The sequence below is a fragment of the Lissotriton vulgaris genome, chromosome 10 (genome assembly GCF_964263255.1).
Source record: "Lissotriton vulgaris chromosome 10, aLisVul1.2, whole genome shotgun sequence".
NCBI classification, from domain to species: Eukaryota; Metazoa; Chordata; class Amphibia; order Caudata; family Salamandridae; genus Lissotriton; species Lissotriton vulgaris.
The window spans coordinates 481,279,546-481,299,166 of record NC_141698.1 but is presented as its reverse complement, the minus strand read 5'-3'; the positions used below and the strand labels follow the sequence as shown (position 1 = coordinate 481,299,166).

Below are 19,621 nucleotides of genomic sequence, written 5' to 3'. Positions count from 1 at the left end.
CTCCACCTGCTGGATGCCTCACAATCAGGCTTTAGAACCTCTTATAGTAGGGAAACCACCTTACTAGCAGTAGTAGGTTCAATTAGACTATCTTTGGACATTAGAACCCCAGCTATTCTGGCTCTGCTCGACCTATCAGTGGTATTCAACACTCCATCTTGATTCAACGGCACTCAGGCTACATACTTCGACTATTTCAAAGACTTACTCAATGGCAGGACCCAAATGGTTTCCATTGGCACCTTTCAATCTAAGGCCCTCTCCCTGGGCAAGTGGGCTCTCCACGGCTCCTCCTTAAGCCCCACACTCTTTAATCTCTATGCATCACCCCTTGCCAACTTAGTCAAATCCTGTGGTTTCGAGATACTTATGTATGCAGATAACACCCAATTAGTCCTCTCTTCTGGCTTGACATTGAAAATGTCAAACATTGATTCATTGTATGCATCGATGTACCAATATACAGTGATGGTGTGTCCTTGTGTCATGTAATAATTAGGGAAAACCCAGTACTTTAATAGAAATCCTTCAGGCCACCCCGCCAACCCCAATTGTTTGGCATATCTCCCAATCAGCATATAATAGAATACAAATATGAAGCAAATGAAAACTGCGGGGTCAAAAACCCAGGGGCAAATAGTGTGCTTCACACGTGTGGGCATCTGGATATCACAGCAGAGCCCTGAGCAATGCTAAGTATATTACATAGTGGCATATATGTAACCATATGCCTGAAAGTAGAAAGACCAGAAACGGCGCATTCAGAGATACCAGTTTAAACAGCTGGTCTTGTTCATGCATATCTACCACAATACAAATGTACCTCATGTTGCAGAATCATAGACATCAGCTGCATGCAAGCCAAATGTAGTAAAACACATTACAAGTTGTTACAACGCTAAATATTAAACAGGACCACAAAGACATCAGTACGTGGCTCACAGGCTAGACGAGGCAACAGAAGGCTCTACCCCATCGTGAGAAACACTGTTCGATACATTCTAGGCCAGCGCTGGAATGTACAAACAAGTGTGTTTTCCCTTTCAATTCCAGGTGCAGCTTGGCCGGAAATAGCATGGAATACTTAATAGACTCTTAACCTTCAAAAAGGAGTGACAAGCTTCCTGCACTGCTGGTGTGAAGTCAGGGCAAAAAGAGAGGCCAACACCATCATATGAGAGCCAAAGTGTATCTCTGTGAGCCTCAAAATAAGATCCCTGTCTCTGTAGTTCAACAGGAGCACATTGATAGGGTGTGGGTTTTGGCCAGGCTTAGGTTTGGGGGACAGTGTGCGGTGCACCCTCTCAACAATGAAGGCACTGGAGAACCTATCATGGCCAAGGAGGGTTCCTAGCAGTCCCTCAACAAAGGTATACATGTTGTTTTCGGTGGCCCATTGAGGGGCCCCCATGGTGTACGCATTATTTCTCTGTGACCTGTTCTCCAGATGTTTTTTCTGTGCTTTAATGGTCTTCAGCTCATGCAAGGCCAATGTCCGGGCACGCTCCATTTTGCGATGGGTGTCCTCTGGTGTGAGATATGGGTCTCAGCTTGCATTACTCTAGAGTCTTGACAGTCCAGTCATTGTTAAAAACTATTGAGACAGGAAGATAGTGTATCCATCTTGCCATCAATATATTTTAAACTTTGTTTAAGTTCCTTGCACTTTTCCGCCACATTGGCACCATTAATTTCCTGACCACTGGGGACCTGTCGCTCTGCTGATATAGTAGATTTGTGCTTATCAAAGTGGAGTTTGGCTTGTTGTTGATCTGACTTGCCCATGATGTTTGAGACACCGGTGAGACAAACCCTGGGGCAAAACATGGAGCTCTATACCAATCACAGCCGACTAGGACAGCAAGGCAAGGGCAGCCAAAGAACAAGGTCGAGGAGATGGACGCCTGACACAGCCAAAGGAGATGACAAAGGAATCACTGTCGACCAGATGGCACTGCAGACAATGATGGGAAGAATAGGGCAATCAATATTGAAAACTAGAGCATCACCCAGGACAGAAAGGTTTACCTGGTCTGCAGGTAATCCTATCTCCGATCCCCAGATGCAAATCTTCAGAAGCCTTGTTGACGACCCGCGGAAGTGGGGCCTGTGGCACATCAATGGGCATACTTTACGCCACTGGGGGTAGTCTTGTGGCTCCAAGACCTGAGCTTCCCAGAGCTGCAGGAAGCAATGGGTCCATGTCAGCGGGCCAAGCTTTATGCAGCAGGAGGGGTCCCCATCTGTGTGCAGAGCATTGTGAAAAATAGTACTCCCAGATACCAAGATAGTATGAGGCTTGCTATTCAGGTGTACCTTTGTGTTTCCAGGCCCCAGTCTCTGCCAAGCCCCGGCACAGTCACACAGGAGGCTCAGCTGTGTGAGCAGCCGGCTGTGCAGCAGCAGTATAGGCCCTGACAGGCCCCAGCTCTCAATGAGGAGCAGCGTCTCCACACAGGCAGCTCACAACAGAATATCCTCTTGATGGGATGTTCAGCTGCGCAGCAGTGGTGGAAGCCCCCGATAGGCCTCTGCACTAAGTTCAGGCTCCTGCTGCAATGCAGACACCTTTTAAGGCCACTGCAAATCTGGATGGCAGAGAGGCCACACAGCAGCTGGCTGCCCCAAAGCGGTAAGAGACCCCAACAGGCCCCGGCCTCACGGCCACTCTCCCTGCAGTGCCAAAATCTGCTTAGCACATCTGGGACCAGTGGCCTCTTACTACCCTCCTGGCATAAGCGCATGAGAGCCAGTGCCTCCCTCCCTTGCTGGATCGCCAATGGGCCCAAGCTCCGGGCCTGGCAGCCCAATCCAGGTCAACCTGAGGAACAGCACCCCTCGCAGCTGGGTCAGCCCCAGTCTGTTTGGCTTAATCTCCTCTCTGAGCTGGTCATAACAGGCACCAGGCATCACGCCACAGTCTCACGCCCCCTGCCCAGCATTCCCAGAGTTGTGCCACTGTGTGAGGCGCTGGTGCAGTGTTTTTTCGCTCAGGCCACCGGAATTCGCAAATCAAGCAGCCATCTTGGTTAACAGCTCTCTGGTACCCCCAACAAGCTGCATAATTTACAAAGGTAACACAAGTAGAACTCCCGCTTCTCTTGCAGAGAAGCTCATGATCTATAGTGGATTTTAGCATGCCTGCTGTCAGGACACTATCAGACAGCAGACTAAGAAGTGTAAAACAGAAAAAATAAGACAGTAGACTTTTTCCATCCATGCACCCAGGATCTGGAACAACATTGCCATATCCTTCAGGACCATTCCAACACTGCTCCAATTTAGGAAAGAGTTGAACACTCACCTCTTTAAAGAACACTTCACCACAATGCATTAACCACACACAACCCAGCTTCCTCGTTGACGTTATGCTTGTCTTTGATCATGTACAGTGCTCCACTGCCTTTTGGCTACCTTTGCTCTATATAACTACCATAAATATTGTCAGGATCTTGCTTCTGAGGTTGATTCTCTTTTGGTTCCATCTTTTTCATAGAAGTTAGTTTATGAATACTTCTATTGTGTCACTGTTATTGAAGATTGGTGACTCAAACCTGCCATGCATACGGTTTTCAGTAAGGCAAATGTCCTGCACTCATTGGCATAGTGGTTGAATTTGCTGCAGTAGAACCTGTGTACTCTTTTCTCCGAAATTGGCTTTCAAGAGGTATGTCGATACACTCTGATTTGGTCTTCTGTGTGCTTGGAGTGGGAGTAGGGCCAGAAGCTTAAAGGAGCTCTACCAACAGATTGTCTTGCTCTCTGAAGACTCCATGTATTTGGTAGTGAAAAAATGTCTTTTGATTATAAATCTTGAGTGACTACTAGCAGTGATTTTAAGTTAATTGCTCAATACACAGCGGAACCCCAGCGTACTTAGGAAACTGACTAGAGCTTTCTTGCTTATCTCGGCATTGCAGGTTGTGGCATTCTGTCCTAAAGAGTCCTGGCCTTTTTGGACTAAACCATTAGATTCATTGTGAGCTGGTAAAAGTTCGGCCAAATGACAAACAGTTAAAGTTATCCAAGTTACACCAAATCTATTGTTATTAGCCCATATCAAAGTAGAAAAGGCTTATTTAATGTTGGAATCAGCCATAAGACCCTGGGATTTATCATTTGAACATTGGAGGGTTTTAAGTATTGCAGACACATAGCCTAATTGAGCTAGCTCTACAGAGTCAGCTTGATTGGGGTTACCTACCTGAAGTCTTTAGAGGCTAAGACCTCATAGTAGTACATCAACTTGCACCTGTGGCAGGATGCATGCAGAGATGCCAATACATCGTCAACAATAACAATGTTGTTGCCTGTGCAGGAGGATGGGCTGAACATTTTCCACTGCAAGATGTAGAAACCCGGCCAGCGGGTTACATGAGAGCCCTAGGAGAGAATGAAAATTAACTATTAAGAACACAACCATTAGTTTATTTTTCCTTTCTACAGTCTCTCTACCCATTCATCCATCCTTCAACACAGCCAACATCCACCTCCACTGGGAATTTATCAGCAGTGGAGGAGCTAGGGGAGAGAGTAGGAGAGTTCATACTTGGCTTCCATTTGTGTGGCAATCTACGAGGATAGAAAATAGCATTTGCCTTGGGCAGCAAATGCTACCACTGTTTTTTTGTTGCTAGCCTTGGTTTCAGAAGCTCTGAAGGGAGAAGCAGGAATGGAAATGTAAAAGAGCTCTAAACATCCTCATTGATTTCTATACTTTTCAGGTCTAGCCCTTCACCTGTCTTCTCGTCCGTAAATAGGATGATGCTGAAGGGTCATGGAGGAACAACAGGCAATCCTGTGATGTCATCGGGTTGTAGTCAGTGAGATCTCAATATCAGTTCCAATACCACTTGCATTGATGTGAATTGTCATTCATAATGAGGTTCCCCTACTACACTAGGTGGGCTTGTAGTATACATGGCAGTGAGAGTTCTAGTAAGAGTGTGCAGGAGTCAGCCAGTATTAAGGCAGCCCAGGTTTTCTTCTGTCTCACACTATTAGGCTAGCCATCTAGTGATAGGTCATCATACTCAGAGTGTAATTTCCCATGCAGAGCTTCTACCACAGCATGGTGGTTAGCCATTTATTAACCAGGTTCTGCTATTTACAGTGTAAGTGTGAATTAGTGTGGAGGGACACTGCCATTTTTGAAAGACTACACATTGGGCAAACAGACAGCCGACATACCCACTGACATGCCTGCACACACCAACACATATTATCTCTCTCTCTATCCCTCTCCCTCCCCATTTCTCCACACCCTAACCCCTCACAGCATTTAAAATGTGTACTGCCTGAGAGCATTTGGAGGTTGAGATTGGAATCCATTTAACTATTTCAGAGGTTGGCCTGATCGTACTTAAGGATTTGGAGGTTGAAGTGGTCAGAAGCTATAGTATTTAAGGAGTTTAAATGTTAGTCTATTTCTGCTTCAGGATGGCTATGTAGATATGCTACTTCTGCCTAATGAAGTTTCAGTAAGTGTGTTGTTCTAATTTAAGAGGGGCTGATGATGTTTAGATATTTTGTTGGTCCTGCTTGAGGGGTCAGTGGTTTAGTTGCTCCTGCCTCTGGAAGTTTTAAATGTTTTAATGTTTCATGTTGGGGAGGGCTAAAAGGTGGACTGTTTAATGACTGAAGAAAGTTCATAGGATAAGCTAGTCAAAAAGGCTTTCCCCAACCTCAGAAACCATTCCACATTATCAGCAGCATTCAATAGGTCCCCATACGATGCTGCTGGATCTTCCCCGGGCTACTTGAGTAACAGGACAAGCATCTGATTGGCTATTGTCTTTTCTAGCTAAGAGGAACTAGCAAGTTTGGATACTCCCCTACTCCACTACCCCTCAGGACATGCTGGTGAGAGTTCCTCAGGGGTCTGCTCTGAGCCCCATTCTCTTTAACCCCTTCCTTGCTGCCGTCGGCCATTGGCCGACGGCAGCATTACCTCCCCAGTGCTGCGGTCGGCCAATGGACGTCGCGGCCGCGCCCGTTTTGCGGAAGTGCCGCACTGCGGGGAAATCGCGGCCGCAAGAAAGGGGTTAATATATATCTTACCCCTCTGGTACAACTTGCTCAAAAACTGGAAACCAAAGTGATCTCCTATGCAGATGATATGCAACTGCTCTTTACCTAGGACAGAGATACTGAGTTGGGGGGTAGCCAGATTAAAATCTGCCTGATGGCCGTTTTCCAGTAGTTAGCAAACGCTCAACTTAAATGTAATGAAGAGAAAACTGAAATTCTCTTCTTTGGAAAGACTCCAATGGGTCTCTGGTAAACGTTTCGGCCAGATGATGCAGCCACACCGGGATCCCAAAAAGATGTGGTGAAAAATCTGTCATTAAGTTTGACGACAGACTGTCTTTTAGGCATCTCGTAAAGGGGTTAGTAGGGACCGGTTTCAGGATTTTGAAGACGCTTAAGACATTTTTGCCTCTAGTTTCCTTTTCAGCAAAGAAAATGGTCATCCAGGCACTGATCTCATCTAGGATTGATTATGGCAATGCCCTGTACCTTGGTCTACCAGAACATTTAATGAACAGACTACAGACAATCGACAATGGGGCTACACAACATTTGGTAAATGTGCCTATGAGAACACTTATCTGACCACATCTGCTGACATTTCACTAGTTGCCCATTAGGGAAAGAGTCAAATTTAGGACTCTGGTACTTGTACATGACGCCTTACATCAAGTCGGCTCAACGCATCTCAGAACCAGGTTTGGTTTTTACAATCCCACAAGACAATTAAGGTCTGCAAATAATTTTTAGGCTGCAGTCCCCAAGATACGATGTACAAGCACAGGTAGAAGGTCCCTGATGTTTCTAGGGTTGGCAGCCTGTAACAGGCTTCCTGTGAAACGTTGTGCAATGAGGGACCTGGTGTTATTTAAGAATAAATTTAAGACATGGCTATTCAGACAAGTGTAAGTCCCGTAGGATCTGTTTTTAGTTGACGTCGCCCTGGGACACTTGCTGGAGTATTATAAAATGTAAACCTCATCATCTTGAGGAGGTTTAGCGGTTGGGGTGAGCCTGTTTGCGGAGGGCTTTTAGATGATATTGTAACAGCTTGAAGAGAGTTCCGAAGCTGCAATGTGCTGCTTGAGGAGGGCTCTGAAGTTGAGATAGCGTGTTTTAAGAAGCCTTGCAGGTTTATGTTGTCTTATTTTGCTTGTGTAAGTTTCAAACCATTGGGTAGCTTTGATTGACAAAGTTTTAAAGGCAACGTTGGTACTACTGAAGGGTGGATCGGAAGCTGTAATGCCCTTGATTCTTCGAATTTCAGAGTATGGGTTGCAACTTCTTGAGGGGGCTACATCTTTTCAGTAAATACTTCTTACAGAAGTGTTCAGAGGTTAAAGGGTGGCTGGCCTCTGCTCCAGACCTGTTGTTTAAAGGCGGTCTTGCAGACTGGGGTTCGTTTTAGATAGCTCTTTGTTTCACCCAGTCGTGTGGGTGGGCATATGTACGAACGTAAATTAATTTCTAGACCCTTAAGGGTTCGAGGCTGCTCTGCACCTGATTTTGGTATTCTGAGTCTGTTTTTTTGCTCATCCCATATTGTTGCTCTGTGGTTTCTTTAGTTTTTTTGTTATTTCTTATTGTTTCCTTATTGTATTGTATTGTTGGTTTTCCCTTCGCTCTTCCCGCCATCAGATTGCCCCGTGACACATCCCCCTGACCGTCCCGCTGCCGCCTCCCAGCTGCATGTCCCTCCCCCCTCCCCTACATATTGGCGGCCACTGCGGGGGAGCATGAGTGAGATCGCCGACCCCGGTCCTAGGCTCACAATCTCCCTTGCAGCTCCCCTGGGCTCTGCAATGCCACTGAAGCCCCACCCGTTGCAGGGTTCGAGACTGCCCTGCGCATCATTTTGGTATTCTGAGTCTGTTTTTTTGCTCATCCCATATTGTTGGTCTGTGTTTTTTTTTTTATTTGTTATTGTGCCTTATTGTATTTTATTGTTGGGTGTTGTTGGTTTTCCCTTTGTTTCCCTTTGCTCTTCCTGCTGCCGCATTGCCCCGTGACCCCCTCCCCCTCGGCCCACTCCCGTCTCCCAGCTGCATGTCCCTCTCCCCTCCCCTACATAATGGCAGCCGCTGCTGGGGAGCGCGAGTGAGACCTCCGTCCTAGGCTCGCACTCTCCCCTGCAGCTCCGTTGTGCTCTGCCCTGCCACTGAAGCCCCACCCATTGCAGGGTTCGAGACTACCCTGCATCTAATTTTGGTATTCTGAGTCTGGTTTTTTGCTCATCCCATATTGTTGCTCTGTGGTTTCATTTGTTTTTATTGTTATTTCTTATTGTGCCTTAATGTATTTTATTGTTGGGTGTTGTTGGTTTCCTTTCGTTTCTCTTCGCTCTTCTCACTGCTGCATCGCCTGTGACCCGTCCCCCTGAACACCCCGCTCCCAGCTGCACGTCCCTCCCCTACATAATGACGGCTGCTGCACGGTCACACAGCGGACGGCGCGCCTAAGGCAAGCCCGTCTGCGACTTCTGTGACCCAACCGCGGCCAACGCCAGGAACCCTGGACGTCCGTGACCAAGCTGATATAACTCCATGCACTGCACGCACTCAACCCCGGAAGACACACCGACTGTAAAAGATCCTCGCCCAACACCAGCCATGGACAATTCTTGTGCAGGCTCTGCCGCATATCCTTAACCATCGACAAAACCACCACAACCCATGAAAGCCCCCCTGATGCTCCCACTGCGGAAACCCTGGCATGCATCCTCCTCCACTTGTGCTCCCTGCACCGACACGCCGTAGAGATCTGGGACCTGATCAACACCCTCTCGCCCAACGTCGTCTTCTTCACGGAAACCTGGACCAAAGCCACCTCTGGCCCCACATCGCCAGGGCGATCCCAGATGGCTACATGATCCAGAGAAAGGACCGCCCCCACTGCCCAGGAGGAGGACTCGCCATATCACACAAGACCCCCTGTGATTCTCCACATCCAGCACAAGTGACCCCACTCCAACACAGAACACCTCCACTTCCAGATCTAGATAAGCCCCAGGACCACGCTACGTGGCACCCTCATCTACAGACCAACAGGAACTTGCACCCAGTCCGCAACCACCATTGCCAAGTTCGCCGCACCCCACGCCATCCCCTCCACTGACTGCATACTACTCGGGGACCATAATTTCCACCTCGAAAACGGTGACGAACCCGACTCCACCACTCTCCTCAACAACCTCGCCAATCTAGGACTGAAGCAGCTGGTCAACACGCCGACTCACAAAGCCGGACACCCCCCCGACCCAATCTTCACGAGAGGGACAAACATCCGATTCAGCCACACCACCCAGCCCCTCTGAATGGGCCACCACTGTGTCCACTTCACCTTCAACACCACCACTGCACCCAAGCCACTCACGCCCACAACGAAGGAACTGAAGCAAGGTCTCAGAGGAACACCTCAACACCACCCTCCTCCAAGACCCCCCAGTGCCACGACCGACGCCAACTCCACAGCCGTAGAATTTCACTGCTGGATCTCGTGCTGCACCGACAAGCTTGCACCCTTCCGCCACCCTGCCAAACAATGCCCTCTGAAGGCAATTACAAGAATCCAGACGCTCCTGCAGATGCCTAGAGAAAACCTGGCGAACCAGAACACCACGGAAGCACAGAACAACCTCAGGAGCGCCCTGAAGTAATACGACCAGCACATAAGAGACACCAAACTGACCTTTATAAGAGACAAAATCCAGACTAACATGACCAACGCCAAGGAACTGGTCATCGTTATACAGCAGTTTGCAAAACCCCCCAGCAAAGCCACGGACGTTGCACCTTCCCAGGAACTCTGTGACAAGCTTAGCTCCTACTTCCACCTGAAGATCAACGTCCTTACAACAACTTCAGCAAACAGATGCCGGACACCAGCCCCCTTCGCCGCCGAGAAGCCAACCATCATGACCTGGAATCCTGCCACCATCGAACACATCACTGCGACCATGAAGAAAAGCCACTCAGGTGCCCCAACGGTCCCCTGCTCACCGTACATATTACACAGGGCCACCGCCGCCATCTCGCCCGAGCTAGGATGGACCATCAACGCCTCCTTCATATCCGACAATATTTGACCTTGTCCACAAACCAAAACAGTATATATTCTGCTATGGGATGGTCTCAACCTTTTTCTTCTGTATTTAAGAGCCATTTCATAAATGTAATTTCATGACTCATTCGGATAGCATTTCCAATGTCATACTATATGCTTTGAATGAAACCATTGCCTTTACAAATGCGTACAGCACAAATGCTCATTTTCGTGTGCAACCATTTCAAATGTATTTTGTCTATTTTGGGTGAGATTGTAAACACATGCTTTAGATATGTTTTAAATGCTTAGGATTTAGTAATGTCGAACATAATAAAGTGGAGTGGGGGTTGCATAGCATTTTAGGACCCTAGTGTAATTTTCCCGATTCATGCCCTTATATAGGTATAAATCACCTTGCCGTTATAAAGGCATAGAAATCATGACAATATTTAGACATAACCCATGCAGTCCAAATACAGGCATGGATACTTCCACTAGTTCTGAAAAGCCACAATGATTTCTTGGAAAACTTGGCTTCAGGAGTCAGGGACTTACCCTTGCTTGAATATTGATTTGTCCAAGAACTCATGGAGTTTTCAAAGAACTGCCATTCCCTTGGAGTTCTTTGGTGACGTTATTATGTCCAACTTTACGTCAAACCAGGCACCTTCAAGGTATAAATATGCCTTCACTTACTCTGGCAAACACATGGTGGTTTAGAGCAGTTTGACTATCTACTTGCCTGACGCAGCTCGCTACAGCAAGTGCCGAAGAAAGCCGACCCTCCAGCTGACGCACTGAGAGAGACGCTGTTTTTCTCTTGCTGAGAAATCCAGCTCCAGTGTTTCCAGACTCCCCTTGCGGGGTGTTGGGAAATCGAGTCCCAAGACAGAGATACCAGACCTCCTTCATTCTAAACCAAGGTACGGAGCAGATTAGACCCTAAGAGAAATCTTGGATAGATTCTTGGCAAAGAAACTAAACTTATGCTACACCTCACTTACTTCTTCCCTCGTACTAGACTTAGGTTAGTTATACCCGGGTAGGCGTATTTTAGAAGCACCAGATGAGTACTTTTAGTCTTTGTTATTTACGTATGTATTTTATGGCTTAGAAACCATACCATGCTTCTACAGTATTATTTTATAATACTCTTCTTGCTGTACGCATTATACTTTACAGCCAGTATTACGTTTGTAGCAGTTCATTTCTTCTGCATGAGAAAGAAGACTGATCAATAAATAGTTTTATTGAAAACTGCAGTCTCTCTATTTCTCTGCACCTCTGATGAAACGAAGCATGCACGATTGACTGAGTAAAATATCTATCTATTGTTTCCACGACTCTGAAGATACGTTTTATCTTGGGGAAACAAAGTTGTCATGTTTATGCGGTTGTCAGAAACTAATCCCTTCTTGTTTATTCAAGAAAGTTTCTAGTGACCTCTGAGCTAGCTGGCACTCACAATTAAGTTTAATATATTCAATAGAGACCTAGTCGACTTAAGTCCTATGTCAATTCCATAGGATATATTATTCCAATGCGCAGAGCCTATTGGGAATTTAGGAACTACACGACACAGCCATGAAGAATCCCAAAGACATCAGACTCTGTTTACAGGAAGGAATGAATAACGTGGCAGCCCGAATGAAAGACAGCTGTTGGAAGCTCAACTCGAGAAGACCGAAGCCCTCGGACACTGCATCTCTGCCTAGGACCACACCTGATGGCCCTCCGCCCTCTGGAATCCACCCACCCCTACAGACCACGCACAAAACCTCAGCATCATCCTCGACTCCTCCCTCTCCATGAACCGCCAGTTCAATGCTGTCACTTCCACCAGTTTTAACTGCCTGCGAATCCTCCGCAAGACCTTCAAATGGATCCCCTCGACTGTAGAAGGACCGTCACCCACGTGCTCAAAAACAAAAGACTGGACTACGGCAGCACCCTATATGCCGGAATCAACAGAACCTTTCTACACAAACTCCAAACCATCCAGAACGCGCACACAGACTCATCCTTGGGACACCATGTCACGAACACATGATCCATCACCTACAAGACCTCCACTGGCTCCCCGTCGAGAAGAGGGTCACCTTCAAACTCCTCACCCACGCCTACAAATGCTTCAACAACATTGGACCCAAATACCTCAACGAGATAATATCCTTTCATGTACCCAAGAGGAACCTCCGCTCCGCCGACCTTGCCCTGGCAGAGGTCCCCCTGCATCCGGAGAAACAGAACAGGCGGGAGAGCCTTCTCCTGCATCACAGCCAAACCTGAAACGAGCTCCCGTTGAACATCAGATGCTCCCCGACCCTGCACACGTTCAGGAAGGACCTCAAGACCTGGTTCTCCGACTGATCCGGAGCTGCTCCCCCCTCCCTCCTTCCCCCAGCACCTTGAGACCCTCACGGGTGAGCAGCATGCTTTATAAACCCCTGATTGATTAATTCATTGTTTTGTAGGCAGGTTCAGAGGATTAGCAGCTCTTTCTTAACACGATTTCAGAGTTTGAGATGCTCCTCCTTCAAGGTGATACCGAAGTTGTGCTGACTTTGTGTGTCACTGGATTAAATTTGATGCTAGAGGGAAGACTTTAAGTGGAGCAGAGTGGGTTGTAGGATTTAGTAAGTAATATGTTAGCTTGGTTCTATTTGAGGATGCTTCAGGTGTTAAGTAATGACTGCTTGAGAGAAGTTTATGCTTTGGCTTGGTTCCACTTAAGAAATGTTAATGACCAAATTTGTTAAATGACAAACCTGTATACTCTCCCCTTCTCTGCAGACCAACGGAGACTCTACTCGACGATAATCCACACCAAGAATCCAGTTCTTGTGTATGGCTTGCATATTGTTGGTTGCATGGTTTGAAATTGGTGTCTGACCCGTATTCGAATGTGGAGTCTCTGGTTTCTGCTTAGAGTGGAAGATGCTAAAGTGTAGGTCCCCTCGGAGGATGTCAAAATCCCACGTGATCACAGATTTACACTCCAGGATCTGAATGACAACCTTAGGAAAAAAAAAAAAAGGGATCAGAAATGCCGAAGTCTTACAATCAGTATATAACAAATCCATGGGCACGAGTGTTATCATCTTTTCCAACTCTTCATTCTTTAAATCGACTTCACATTCCACCGACTCAAAGTAGTCAAGTGTTTGTTCTCACACCCAAATACCACAGAGAGTGACACGTCTTGGATCAGTCATTTTCCTTACAAAACATACATGTGGCTACACTGTAACTCTTAACCACATATATTCATGCAGAACATGAAAAGGGGCCTGTACAAGGTTTTATAACAAAATGTCTGTCTTCATGTTTCAAACAACTTCCAGGAGTTTGAAACAGTATCACAGAGTGCTCATAGGAGAACTGCCCTTCCTGTATTACCCGCAAATAACAATTCAGAAGGTGCCACAGGTCTGTCTTCACCGTCCTCACCACAGGATACATATGTAGTGTAATTAAAAGTGTACCATAACATTCATCACAAGCTCAAACTCCACTTAGCACATCATCGACGAAAGAGGCAGGCCCCTTCTGCCACAGGCGTGGTTGTCAATGTGATTCATATTTGTGTCACCTTCTCTAGACAGTCATTTAGTGTCTGTGCTGGTAGGCCGTTAGTTGCAGCATTGTGCCTGTTTACCTGTGAACGTGTATTAGGAATGGGCATGAACCCACAGATAAAGGCGTCCATGTCATCTCTGGAGCTGTTATGTATTGTTCAAACAGCAGAGACAGCAGTAATGCCCCCGCACATGGAGTCTCATTTATGATTTTATGGCATGACATGTAGGCTAAAATTATGCAAATTTCCTTTATTGCCACAGCTCAGCAGCAACTATTGAAGAGAATATAGAACTTCAAACAACATTCTAATATAGTGTATAGTCCATGAGCACACATCCACCTTTATTCTTTGTTGCTGCTGACCACAAGATAAGTATCCTCATTATCCTTGTGCTTATAGGCAACATTTGCTTCTGACTATATATATATATATATATATATATATATATATATATATATATTACCTACTGGCGGTCGCCAGTAGGTATATATAGTTAGGATTTTTTCTCTATGGGATTTTTGAAAATTCTATGTCTAATAACTTTGGCGTTTGTGGACGGAATTGGCTGAAATTTTCAGGAAAATGGAACACTTTGTTTCTGAGCAGCCCCTGACAATTTGGGGGGGTTTCATCAAGGGGGGGGCGAGAAAAAAGGGGGGTCCCAAAACGCGTTTTTCCCATGTTAATTTCCATAGGGCGGTAGGCCTCACTTTTAGCTCGAACGGCTGAATGGATTTGCACAAAACTTGGCAAAATTGTAGGGACTGTTAGCCCGATGTGCCTTTGCTAGGTCTCAATATATGTGCTCCAGTGGATTTTGAGTAATTTAGGTTCAAAAAAAGATATATATCTGGGCGGAGCCTAACCACACATCTGATCTGATTGGCTGTCAGCACTTCACCCAAGAAGTGTTGGCAGCCATCTTGGGACCAATATACATGATAGCACCTCATTAAAAAGCATTGTAGTTAATAGAGGGTTTTAGGACTTTAGTTACATTATAAATCATTTGTTGATGGTACCATACTCGTTTTAGGAATTGTGGTGGGTTCTAAGGTGATTTTACTATGTGAAAAAACCTTCTGCTGTGATATCATGAATATTGTTTGAAAGAAAACTAATATCTCATGATTTTCCCACAGTGGTTTGGAATGGGATCTATAAGCTAAACTGAAAGCATATTTTCTGTAAATTCACATTATCTTTCTCAGTCATGTGAAAATGAAGTCTGACATTCTCAGTAAAACATGTACATCCAACAAGGACAGAGACTGTCAGTTGATTCCTTTGTGTTCTACTGCAGCCTCCTAGAGTGTTCTAAAGAACAACTAGAGCGCTAACAGTCCCACTTATTACAAAGGTATGGCACACCTGAAGCCATCTTGATTGGAATAAAGTGGTAACTCTTAAAACATTTAATTTAAAAAGAAACAACATGAGGGGGTATATTTTGCCATAGAAAGTATGATTAGTGCTGCAGAATGAAAAATTAGGGCACATTTTGAGTGACTTCTCAAATCCTTTTCTATTTCATTAAAACATTCTGACATGCAGTCTCCCAAAATGGCCACCAGAGACAAAAGAGCCCAAATGTAGCCCAAATATCATCCAGATGTAGCCCAAGTATAGCCCAATGACAGAATGTCCCAGAGTGTTCTAAAGAACAACTAGAGCGCTAACAGTCCTACTTATTACAAAGGTATAGCACACCTGGAGCCATCGTGATGGGAATAAAGTGGTAACTCTTAAAACATTTAATTTAAAAAGGAACAAAATGAGGGGGTATATTATGCAATAGAAGGTATTATTAGTGCTGCAGAAAGAAAAATTAGGGCACATTTTGAGTGACTTTTCAAATCCTCTTCTATTTCATTAAAAAATTCTGACATGCAGTCTCCCAAAATGGCCACCAGAGACAAAAGAGCCCAAATGTAGCCCAAATATCACCCAGATGTACCCCAAGTATAGCCCAATGACAGAATGTCCCAGAGTGTTCTAAAGAACAACTAGAGCGCTAACAGTCATACTTATGACAAAAGTATGGCACACCAGAAGCCATCTTGATTGGAATGAAGTGGTAAGTCTGAAAACACTCAATTTAAAAAGGAACAACATGAGGGGGTTAATTTTGCCATAGAAAGTATGATTAGTGCTTCAGAAAGAAAAATTAGGGATCATTTTGAGTGACTTCTCAAATCCTCTTCTATTTCATTAAAAAAATTCTGACATGCAGACTGAAACATGCACTTTGAATACCAGCAGCAGACGTCCCTGGTGAGCAGTAGCTTTACTACAGTGATCTAATGTGCAACTAGAGTGCTAACATTCAGAATTTATGGCAAATGTGTGACACATCTGAATGCCTTCTTGATGGAACCAAAGTAAACAAGCATTGAAAATGCAATAGATCTCGCCCTCGTTTAAGTTAAAGCCATTCTGTTTGTAATGAGGTGGCTTTTTAGCTTTGCTTTTATTAGTGTTTTTTCAACTTTCATGTAAATAACATGCATCTGTATGCATATAAGTATATGTATGCATGCATTTATGTTTGTATTTATATAGATATACAGATGATATATGTTTATATATGTATGTATATATATATATTCACTGAAAAAACCATAGGCTATAGACCATATATAGTTAGGAATTAGCATTTACAAAACCTTGAAAATTCACTGAAAAAACCATAGGTTATAGACCATATATAGTTAGGAATTCGCATTTACAAAACCTTATTTTACTCACACAAAACCATTGAAATTCCATATATAGTTAGTTGCACTAACTATATATCGCACACCCGCAATCCACTGCTGATGATGTCACATATTACATCATTCATGACATGGTCAGTGACATCACTGATGACATCACTGATGACATCTCAAATGACATCACTGATGACATCACTGATGACAACATCCAGTGACTGTATGTTTCTGTAAAGTTAAAATATGTCTTACATATTGAAGAATGAGTGGATGTATAAGTGTCTGGATGAAGAATTTAGTAGGTGCATGACTGACTGTATGAGTGAGTGATTAAATGTGTCTCACTGAGTGCATGGGTTAGTGACTAAACTGTCTTAATTTGTGCATCATTATGTCTGTTGTTCTGTAAACTGTTGCATGTGTTGATAAGTAGCTATACGAGTAACTATATGGGTTATTTATTGGTTGCCCAAGTATTTGTGTGGGAGACTGAGTGTGTGTGTGGGTGGCTGGGAGGTGTATGACTCTGTGCATAGATGTGTGAGCAGTTGATTCACTAGATGTATGGTTTCAAAAGTGCATGTGGAAACAGCTGTATGGGCGGTTGACTGTGTGCATGAGTGTATTGGTGAGTGAATGGATATCTCAGTGCTACATGTCAAAGTAAGTACATATGTAAAACACAGTACATGTGAGAGTTGACATATATAAATAACTGTGCATAAGAGCCAGTGAATGTGTGAGTGGCTGTATGGATCATTGTGAACTTGTATCAGGGATTGTATAAGAGAGTAAATATGTGTTAGTATATGTTTGAATAATTAAAGTTTGTATAACTGTATAGTTGAGGAAATGGAGGTGTGATTAATTCTTTGCAAGACCGACTAGGTGTGTGATTAACTCCATGGATGAGTGACAGTCTGTGAGTGTCTGTTTACACTGATTGTATCTAAGGTTATATTAGAGTCTGAAGAGGTTCATCGTATTATCACATGAATGATATCATCAGTGATGTGATCAGTAATGTCAAATGAGATTTCATCAGTGATGTCATCAGTGATGTCATTTGAGATGTCATCAGTGATGTCATTTGAGATGTCATCAGTGATGTCACTGACCATGTCATGAATGATGTAATATGTGACATCATCAGCAGTGGATTGCGGGTGCGCGATATATAGTTAGTGCAACTAACTATATATGGAATTTCAATGGTTTTGTGTGAGTAAAATAAGGTTTTGTAAATGCGAATTCCTAACTATATATGGTCTATAACCTATGGTTTTTTCAGTATATATATATATATATATATATATATATATATATATATATATATATATATATATATATATATATATATATATATATATATATATATATATATATATTTATATATATATTTGTAAAGATACTCTATGTCCCCGTTCCTCACTCTAGGCCCTGTATTACACCGCATTTGTGGCATTGTTTCTCAGCATGTTCTCTATAAGTGTCAGTGGTGAGTCTTGGTTACGATGTCCCCCCTAATGGGTAGTCAGGTTCCCTGTTGCCTGTTGGGATCCTCTGTCTCGTGGGGACCTGTAAACACCAGCTATTTATGATTGTAATAGGTAGTCAGGTTCCCTCTTATCTACTGTACAGTTAACAATAGTCCCTCAGTCTCTCAAAGAAAACATCAAATATTCTGTTTTCCCTCTTTTCTTTGTGGATTTGTATTACACACAGGGTGTTTATACCACTTGTAAATATGATGAATTGCTGTTTTATGAAATGTTTTAGATTTGCTTTTTTATTGAGAAAATATGGCGTTGTCCGATTTTTAATGATAGTAACATTTAAACATTTCTATACAGGTTTTTTATCATACACTTAAGCACTTTATACTTAAGCATATTGCACTTTACAGTACACAGCTTTTTGCACATTAGGCAGAGGATTTGAGCCACGATTAGTAGCACTTTAGTATCAACTCGTTTACATATATCCCAGCGAATTTTTTGTTCCGAAAGGAAATATGTGACCATACCTTGTATTATATGGTAATTGCAAGTCCCAGAAATTCTAAGGATTTATACAACTATGTATAATAATGTTATGGGACAGGCTGCAGTCTTCTATTGTACAAATATTGAGGATTGTTTACTTCCATATGGATATTAGCGCATTCATGCAGGGAGAAAATGTGGTGCTTTACAATCTTTTACACACATTTTGTACTATTGTTTCATTTAACATAGTATTTTTTCCATGTTCATAGCCACATGACCAGGCTGGAGGCTGGATGTAGGCGGGTGAAATTGCATTATAAAAAGAAAAAAGTTACAGCTATTCTCTGCATGTGAACAAGGGCTTTCTAGCCCGAAACGCGTCATTGCTGTTTTTTACCACCTGAACCTGTTCAAGTAAAGAATTGTCACCTGATCTTGTGGTCCGTCTTCTGCTTTGCCAGTCCGAGGGGATTGGAGGTGGCTGTTGGGAGTTTTCATGCATATATATATACCTACTTTCCATAGGAAATCCACAACATTCTATTTGGAATAACTTTGGCGTCGGTGGACAAATCTTCGCGAATTTCTCCAAGAAAATGGCCTGCTCGGTTCCGCTGGGGGTGATTCGTCAAGAGGGGGCCGAGAAAAAAGGGGGGTCACAAAACGTGTTTCCCCATGCAATTTTCCATAGGGCCCTTTAGCCAGGGCTACAGCCCGAATAGTTGAATGGAATTACACCAAATTTGGCAGAGAGGTAGAGTTCGGTTCGCAGATTGTGCTTTTTGTTAAATGGTGTAAATCCGTTCAGAAGTTCCTTAGAAAATTACAAGTAAAATCATAGCGATATCTAGAGACGGAGTAGAGCACGCGTACGGAAATCCGTACAATTACGAGCACGAGCTGCATGCTGATTGGCTGTCAACTATGTGCGAACACTCCAAACCAGGAAGTGTTGGCAGCCATCTTGTTTGTCACTAGAAGCGACTCACAAGAAAACAGTAAAACAAAGTTGAGAAATAAGGAAAGGGGGCAGCTTAGAAACATCCTGACCCTCTAGGGCTGCTGAGGGGGTCGTACATGGATTTTTAGGCTCACTTTTTATTTTTTTTAAATAAAAAATCGGGGGGGGGGGGTACGCATATGGTATACGTAGGCGGTGGAAAAGGGAAATAAAAAATAGAAGTCTGTTTTATTCATTAGGTCCCTGGGGGGCAAATTTCGGGGGCAATTTTTTTCATAGTGGGGGGCTTGTAAGGTGCCCC

At 44.1% G+C, this 19,621-nt stretch overlaps 1 protein-coding gene across 1 annotated transcript in view; it reads right to left on the bottom strand.

Annotated features, from left to right (window-relative positions):
- LOC147685430 (SEC14-like protein 5) overlaps nucleotides 1–19,621 on the bottom strand; it is a 1,171,342-nt gene that overhangs the window by 38,859 nt on the left and 1,112,862 nt on the right. Inside the window, exons 14-15 of the mRNA XM_086941333.1 lie at nucleotides 12,843–13,091; nucleotides 4,205–4,383 (exon numbers count right to left, since the gene is read on the bottom strand). Of these exons, the coding sequence (XP_086797459.1) occupies nucleotides 4,205–4,383; nucleotides 12,843–13,091 (428 nt within the window). The remainder of the gene's footprint in view (nucleotides 1–4,204; nucleotides 4,384–12,842; nucleotides 13,092–19,621) is intronic.